This window comes from Phaethon lepturus, unplaced genomic scaffold (genome assembly GCF_000687285.1).
Source record: "Phaethon lepturus isolate BGI_N335 unplaced genomic scaffold, ASM68728v1 scaffold29016, whole genome shotgun sequence".
Classification (NCBI taxonomy): Eukaryota; Metazoa; Chordata; class Aves; order Phaethontiformes; family Phaethontidae; genus Phaethon; species Phaethon lepturus.
Window position 1 is genome coordinate 21,571 of NW_010544590.1, and position 8,574 is coordinate 30,144.

The 8,574-nt window shown below is 52.8% G+C and overlaps 1 protein-coding gene across 1 annotated transcript in view; it reads right to left on the bottom strand.

Annotated features, from left to right (window-relative positions):
- MEGF9 (multiple EGF-like-domains 9) overlaps positions 1-8,566 on the bottom strand; it is a gene marked incomplete at its 5' end in the record, with an annotated part of 22,887 nt that extends 14,321 nt beyond the window's left edge. The window contains one exon of the mRNA XM_010288732.1: positions 8,411-8,566. Within this exon, the coding sequence (XP_010287034.1) occupies positions 8,411-8,566 (156 nt within the window). The remainder of the gene's footprint in view (positions 1-8,410) is intronic.
- Between the last annotated feature and the right edge of the window lie 8 nt (positions 8,567-8,574).

Genomic DNA, 8,574 nt, shown 5'->3' on the forward strand with positions numbered 1-8,574 from the left:
GCCCAGGGGCTGCCTGACCAAGTCAGGTCCAGCTGAAATGGTACAGCACCAAGCTTTTGTGCCGTTATTTTAAACGTGTGAGACTGGCAAGATGTTGGGGCAGAGTCAGAGAAGGAAGGAGCTACCATGGGTCTCAAACCAGGGCATACCATGTGAATGAGCCGCACAAAGACCCCCACAGCTTTGAAGGAGAGCTTTACCAAATACACCTACCACCTTCGTCTCGAAGCCCAGAGCGCACGCATGCACCCCGCACACCCCAGCATCTCCCAGCACCACCTCACTTGCCAGGACGGTCCCCAGAAGAGCCGGCGAGGGGCCACGGAGGGCGGGGGCCCCAGCCAGCCCTTCCCCGACCCGGCGGCAGCTCCAGCTTCGCCTGCCCCCCCGTCCCCTCCACGCCGCTGCCTTGTAAACCTCCGACGACAGGTACGCCGTCACTCATGCCAGCAGGGCCCGGAGGTGTTCCCGTAACGCACACCATCACCAGCCGCGACAACGCTCCGTCTGAATGAGGAAAAACGCTTTGCTGAACCACGAGCATCTGTAAAACAACCCTTATGAAAAGGCTTTGTCACACCTTGATGGAATAAGACAAAAGGATGCTGCAAAAGATTAGGGGGATTCAGAAGAGAAGTCACAAAAAACGGGGCGTTTCTCCAGTGAGCTTCAGTTCCTTTTGTGCTGATTTTCTGTGATGTCTGACAGCAGCCAGGAGATAAATCTCTCTTACATTTTTCTGGGCAACATAGAAAAGTCACCATTTGAAAGCTAAATGCTCCAAGACACTTCCATGGAAAAGCAACGCTGTTAACACTCACCCCGAGCCAACCGAGAACGCTTGTAACCCGCGTGTTGATTTTCCTTTAGGTCAATTAATTTGAATATCAGCACGTGGGGAAGCACAGAGCAGGAAAAAGCCCCGCAGAGCACGCGGTTGGGTTTCACCTCCCCGTTCCCTTGGCTCCAACCGAAGCCGCCAGCAGCCGAGACGCTTTGGTGGAAGGGTTAGTGCGACCACGGCCGAGCCCCGCGCCCGCCGCCCGGCTCAGAGCTGCCTTTGTGGAGGGCAGAAGAAGCGGGGCTTTATCGCAGCGAACATTGGGCCATTGTGCACCGCATTCCTCGCTTTGTGCCAGGGGATGGCATCTGTCTATATGGCAGCCCTCGACAGAGCGGGATCACTTCACAGCTCTGAAAAGCCATTCTGTAAATGTCAAAGGGCCACCTTGTCTGGCCACCGCCGCCTCCGCAGCCCCGTCTCCCCCACCGAGGATGTCCCGCGCTGCTGGGAGAGCCGTGGATCTCCAGCCCGGGGCTGTGCTGTCTCCTCTGGGTGCCCTCCCAGAAGCAACCACCGGGACCTCGGTGGCTGGAGAGAGAGGAAGCAACGGGAAGAGCACGATGGCCCCAGAGAGCAAGGTTGGATGGGGTCCTCTATGGTTTGGCACAAGGAGGAGCAGCAAAAGCTTAACTAACCACAAAATCTCAACCCCAAACCGTGGGTCTCGGCTTCCCAGAGCAGCCCCTGGAGATCACAGCAATACGGGGATGGGACAGGCAACCCCAGTGCAGAGGACACAGAAGTGGGAAGGGCAGGGAGATTGGGCTGGTCCCCACTGGACAAACCAAACTTGCCCAGCGTAGCCCCTCCATCCCCCAGATCTCTACTGATGCCTCCACATAGGCTGCAGAAAAAGGCACGGGCAACAAGCACTGCCTGAAATCAGGCTGGGCACCACTTCCCCCAAACCAGAATTCAGCCGTAAGAGCTTAAAAGTTGTGCCAATATTTTTTTTTGAGGGCAGTCAATGTTTACCAGAGCAACAAGTCTGCGACAGACAACACAGGAACAACAAAGCTGGTTGGAAAATGAACAAAATCATGGCATTTCTGAGAAGCCACAATTACGTAGGGGAGACGATAACAATCTGCCTTTCGCTGTCGCTGTGTCCGGTCCCTCATTCATTTCCCATCCCCGCCTGCAACTGAATAAAAATGGGTGCAGGTACAACTGCTTGTGGGGGAAGAGAGGAGAAGAGCTAATTGGATGTAAAGGATGTGAGAGTCTGCAACAGGAGAGATTTAGATAATTAAAGCACACAGAAAAATATGCTCTAACAGGGTATTCTTCTGCTTTTATGACATCCACATTTAACAACTTCCACAAAAAACCCCAAACTGTTCTCTGCGGAGTGATGCTGACAAGGCATTACTGGGAGATAGTGAGCCACTGCTTGTGCTCAGCCAGTCTGTAAAAGGGAGAGCAGTCTTTTTAAAACAGGGGAAAAGGGGCTTTTTGTTTGTTTGTTTTTCTTTTCTTTTTTTCTTTTTAAATAAGTCCTTGAGGAGTTGGGCTTCCAAGGTCTTATCTCCAAACGAGAGCAGTGCCCAGTGTGGTTTACTGGACTGCTAAAATACAGTAGGATGGAAATACAGTTCCCAGGCAAAGAAAAGACGTTGCAGAAGTGTGATGACATTCTAAAGACAGAAAATGAAGATTTTTCTCTATGCAAAATGAGAACTCCACCGCCTTCCCCAAATATCCTTCTGGGATGGGCAGAAGCCCTTGGAACACGAGGTTTGCCTTCTCAAACTGTTGCCACAAGCACCATTCACCAGGCTGATGAAGCTCCACAAAAGCCTTGAACTTCAACGGATCTGCATTTTCTGACTAACAGAAAAACCCAACCAAATTCTGCCCCAGGTAGCTTCATACCGCATGATGCTCAAGGTGGGTCTAGTCTGTGACCCACCTGGGGGCTTCCCAATGCTATCAGGACCGGTATCTTGTCGCTTCCCCCCTCCATGGTCTCTTTGCATCTTTTCATATCCCACCACCTCCGCAAACCCGGCGTGCGGCTCTCCCTGCCCAGCTCCCCAGGCTCCTTCAGAAACCCCAGCCCTTATTCACAGACCTTAACAAAGAACATTGTCCAGCACTGCTGACCTTACTCTCACCAGCAATGCTCTTGCAAATCCATATGGGTAAGGGTCACAAGATCAGCCTCTCCAAAGAGAAGCCCACTACAAAGGCGGCATACAGGGATGGAGAGTGCCCAGCTAACAGCACTCCCCTTTCAGCCTCGCAGCATCCCTGCTCCAGGGGACAGTCATCTATAAATGCTTTCGGGGACACTCTGCCTTAATTCTTTTTCATACGAACACAAAGCATGAGATCCCCTTGAGGGGGCAAAACATCTCTGAATTAACACTTTGGCATTTATATGCACTTTTTTTTTTTTTTAAACGGAAACGGGTGACAGGAGCTTTCTCCAACTTGACTTACGTCGAGCCTGCGGCACGAACCGCGCGTGAACCAGGATCACACGCTGCAGAGCTGTCTCCCCAGCCAGCAGTAAGGAAAGGCTGCTCAGTTAGCGAAGGAGCGGAGCGCTGCGCGCTTGGGCAGCGTGTTTCATCGCAGGACACGAACCAAAGCTAACCTCGCCTCCCAGCAGCGCGTCAGAGCCTCTGCTTCCCATCGCCCTTCTGCTGGGGGAAACTGAGGCACAGGCAGAGGGAGCAACTTAAACGGATTCATGGACCCCAATTTAACCTGCGTCTGTTTTCACCAGGGACAGCGATACCATATAATGTGTGTTTAGTTCAGAGCTTTTTAAGGGAACAGGAAAAACCTAACCCAGTTTAGATGGTTAACCCAGGTTTAGCTAAACCACGTGGCAATCCTTAAACACCCCACAGCAGCCGCAGCTCTCCTCTTGTTCGCTAGCGCAGGTAAGAGTGTGGCAGAAGTTGAAGGATGCATCACCTCATCTTCCCGAGGACAGGGTTAAGTTAGTTTAAAACACAAAACCTCCCAGGGAAATAGGGAATGGAGGGCTGAACCCTTCTACCGGGCAGCATCGTCTCATAGTACCTTCCCCACTTCACAGCCCTCCTCCTCCTCCTCCAGTCACATCCCAAATTGCGGGGTGCAAGAGCACCCACGCGGGGACAGTTGCTCGTGGGCTAAACATACTGTCTCCGCGCTGCGGGGCCGTGCTTTGGAGAGAAGCCCCGAAGGCCTACGTGCTGGGCTAGGAAAACCTCGAATGAATGCCTTGCGAGAGGTAACTCGGGGTAACAGCACCTCTCCCTCCCCGCACTGGCGTGCGGCAAAGCCCCGCACCAGCGTGCAGCAGATGAGCCGACGGGGCCCCAGACCACTGGCTTGCACTGGGCTACTCTTGGCCAGTTTTTAGCCATGTTTGCAGCCCGGTGTGGGATGGCCAGTGCTGCTAGCAGGGTAAAAACAAATTTTTAAATTGCAGAGTCATTTGAAATCTCCTCTCACCAGCAGCGTGCCACACACTGTCTCTTTCAGGCTGGGCTCTTCCTGCATGCCGTCCTGCTCCTTTAAATAAATCAGCCAGAGGACAGGTTTACACAGGAAAATTATTTCCGCATGCATTTAAATAGCTGTGCCCGTACAGCTCCTCGCGTCGCTGCAGCGTTGCTGCTCTGCAGCAGGGAAAGGCTTCCCCCAAACCAAACCCCTTTCCTCTCGCCCGGGAAGCATCCCACCACGGCCCGGGGCTGCAAAAAACCCCGCGGGCCCGGGCCCGCGGGGGGGGAGCGGCTGCCGTGCCGGCTCGCCATGCCATGAGTCAGCTGGGGACACGAGTGGCATTTTGGGAGAAGCCAGGAGGGCAGGGTGCTGCAGAAACCCTGCGAGGAGCCCCAGCACTCCCACCGCTGCCCCAGACGGGAGGGCTGGAGACCACCGTCCCCCCCACACCGCCTTTGCTGCCTCTGGCTTGGCTCCTTGCCCGGCTGTAGGGAGGAGGAGATGAGAGTGCAGGCAGACGACTCTGCTCACATAAAGAAAAAAGAAAAATAAATGCACAGGTGTGCAAGCTTGGGAGAGTTGGGCTGGCCAGCCTGGGCGCGGTGACCTTCTCCAGCAGCATCACCTTTGTCTTTGCCTCCTCCACCAGGCAGGGACATTTCTGCTCCCTTGGAGGACAGTATGATGGACAACACAGCTTCCAACTCGAGGTGCCCAAAAGGTGGTGAGAGATGCAGGTGGTGAGGGGCAGCTCCCAGCTGGGGCCATGTCACCATGGGATGGGGCCACCACCAGGCACCGTCCCTGGGGCTTTGCAGAAGGAGCACAGCCCTTCCAGATCAGGCTGTACGCCCACGTGAGTCACCGTCGTCGTTCTCCACTGCTCCATGACCTTGACCATGGCCCTTGAAACTGCAGCTTCTTTCTCCACCCTTCCTCTATGGACTATGAACACTTCCAGGCCACAGCTATCTTTAGCAAGCATCTACACAGCATCCAACCCAGTCAAACGTGGTTTTATCTGAGGTTTCTAGGCGTAACCGCAATACGGGGAACACACTCCGCCTCTCCGAGATGCGTCAGCCCTCTCCGAGCAGCCCAGGATTGCATCCAGCCCCACAGCAAGCTCCAGCTTCAACTACACACAGCTTTTCATCTAACAAAAAACCACTCAAATCAGAGAACGGAAATCCTCTGCTATCCGAGAGGGGGATCTGTGTGGATCTCCTCAGATAATCAAATTTTAAACTCCACCAAAACAGACCTTTGATTAGTGGCCACGGAGCCCATTCATAGCGACAGCATGTCAGGTCAATGTTCACTCCCAAAATCAACTGTCTGCCTCGGGAAAGGGATTTTTTTATTTTTATTTGATGGTCTGCATTTGAGGTCTAGTTAATAAACAGTGTACTTGGGTGTGCCATCTGGCCAGCCATAGAGCATGCCTAGAAATACTACTAATAATCGTCATATGGTGGTGCTTTAAAAGGCAGTTTTACAAAAGCCTGGGCAAGCTGATTGAAACCTATCAGGCATGTTTTGTGTGCCCCAAGAGCTCAGCCTTCAGGCTATCTGCCTCTCAAATCAGTCACTGTCAAAAAGGGTCAGAGTCCAAAATTACGCTGCAGTTTTACTCAGGGACTCATCTGATCAGCAGCTGCTTTTTTCCTAAGCCAGCACCCAGGAATTAACTTGAGCAAGTTACGAGTTGGGCTGGTGCTTCAAAAAATAAAGAAAGAAAGAAAGAAAGAACAGTTTACAGTATTTTTAGTGTCAGTGAAACAGAAGCTGGTTGCTGGTGTTGGGCAACGCTTGCATGCCTCACCCCAAGCAGGGACTGCCTGGAGGCACATGCACCACTCCGCCAGAGACTCGGCAGCAGGGAGATATCAAAGCCAGAGCTCCAGACGCCAGAGTTCCAGAACAAGAGTCAAAAAACTCATTCCTGGATTCACGCACACATCTCCTTGCAATGCAGAAGAGGCTCTCCCACCCGTCGGGACAGACCCCAACGCAGGGACACACCCCGTGCTCTGCCCCGCCAGATTTTCCCACTTCATTTTCCCATACACTTCGCTATGCACGAGGCTGCCCGTCTCGCAGCCACGCTGATGCCCCCAGCCCTACAACGCAGACAACTGACCTAATTTTCCTCTTTTTACACACCCAGAGGTCATCTCCGTCTGCAGCAAACCCCGCTGAACAGGGAAGAGAAACGCAGAACAATCTCTGTTAACATCAGTCCTCCTTCCTAAGTCTTCCTCCAAATTTTGCCCTACGCTGCCTCTTCTAAAGGCTTGAGGATCCGTATCGCCCACGCCCCTCAAGGCTGCAAAACGGTGCTGAGGAGGAGAAGCTAGGGAGGTCTTCTGCCATTTCTGGGTCCATCCACGCTGGGGCTGGGTGCGATGGCTCACTACGTGCACGAACTCCACCTCATTCTCCTTCACAACTCTGAGCATCTCACCTGCGGTTCCCAAGGGCGTTTCTTGGCTCACTCCATGCAGCGAGACATGGGGAGACATCACCCGCATCAGTGCTTCGCCCGCTGTCTGGTGACTCAGAGTCAGAGCGAGAACACTCCCTCCCAGTTAACCCAGTTGCTCCAGTAGCACCTCCCTCCTCTCCCAGTCCTCAAAGATAAGATTTGCCCCATCTGCCTTTCTGCCCTATTTGCCCTTCCAGTAGATCTGGCCAAACTCAGATTTTCTAGGCGGTGGCAAACCCTGATGCTTCCAGTCACATCTTCTCATCTCTAACACAACCACTAAAAAAAACAAGTGAAAAACTTTACACTTTCCACCCTCAAGAATCACCTTTTTTAGTAAGAAGGTCACTCTAGACAACTGGAGCATTGCTTTTAAGTTCTGATTTTTCAGAGCTTATGCAAGCAGAAAAATGCAGCAATGAAACAAAAAGGAAGGACATCAGCAGAGGGTTTGGGTGTTTGGGGGGGGGGGAAGGTATAAAATACTTATAAACAGCATGTTCCTGCAGAACATTTCGATTCTAACTCAGCCCCAGCCTTGGCAGGAAAGTGCAGGTGTTCAACACATACTGAGCCTGGACCAAACCCTAAAAGACAACAAGGCTGATGCCAACGCAAGCCAACCAGTGCAGGAGCCCGTTGCACCCACAGGCAGGTAGCGTTTCCCTTGCAGGGCGCTGGGGAAGTGTCAGGGACCCTGGGAACCACCTTTGCTGCCAACTTTCTGGTGGCTGCACAAGAAGGGAGCCCAGGAAAGCTGGAAGTCACTGCAGGTGGTCTCTCCTCCAAGGAGAGACCCTGCATCTCACGGCGAGCATGAGCAGGGGACCCAAAGGATCTGGCTGCTGCTCAGAGCATTATGTGCAGGAATAAATAAAGGGACACCCTCAATTCAGCAACAAATCTCTAATGGCTTACAGATCCCTGGAAGTTGAAAAAAAAAAAAAATAATCGCATGCTGGCTTTTAAAAGATAAAATGTGAGGGTGGGTGAGGTGAAATGAAGAACACCACATTCATTATACAAGAGCTCAAAGCATCAGCTACGGCGGCTTTCTTGACACAGAAGAGGAGAGGAGGCGGCAGGGTTAAGCGCCAGGCAAGGCAGGAGACGACATTTCTGTCGAGCTGCTGCATCTTTCATAACGCTCAGCGCAGGCAGAGCATAAAGCTTCGCTTGCCTCTGGAGTAACAAATATCCCTTTGGAAAATAAACCTCTCCAAAGCTTCTCTGCTCCCCTCCCAAGCTCAAGCGGGAAGGCAGTCCCGTCTGATAAGGACCAACGGATGCACAAGGCGCTAGAGGAGAGGTTCTGCTTCCGTACAACTCAGAGATGCAAGTTAACTCCCCTGTGGGCTGCCAGGGCCTTTGCCAGAGCTATGGATATTTTTATACTCCAGATCTTGAAAGAGAAGAACATGCTTCATGAATTTTTATATGGCCAGCTTCCTTCCTGCTTTTTCATACCTTTTCTTTTTTCTTTTTTTTTTTTTTTTTAAATACTAGCACCAGATGACAAGACCCATTCTTGCCTGATCTGCATCCTGAATCCCAAAATATCCCCAAACCCCAACACCGCGCACACAGGCCCCCCCTCCCCGGGAGGCTCAGCGAAACGCCGCCTTACTTACTCATCGCACTGGGCGCTGCTGGAGCCGGCGGGGCTGCAGCGCTGGCTGCTCCGCTCCGGGTAGAAGCCCTGGGCACAGCTCTCGCACCGCAGCCCCACGTAGCCTTCGAGGCAGAGGCACTGCCCCGTCGTGCCGTTGCATTCGGCCGCGCTGGCACTGCCCAC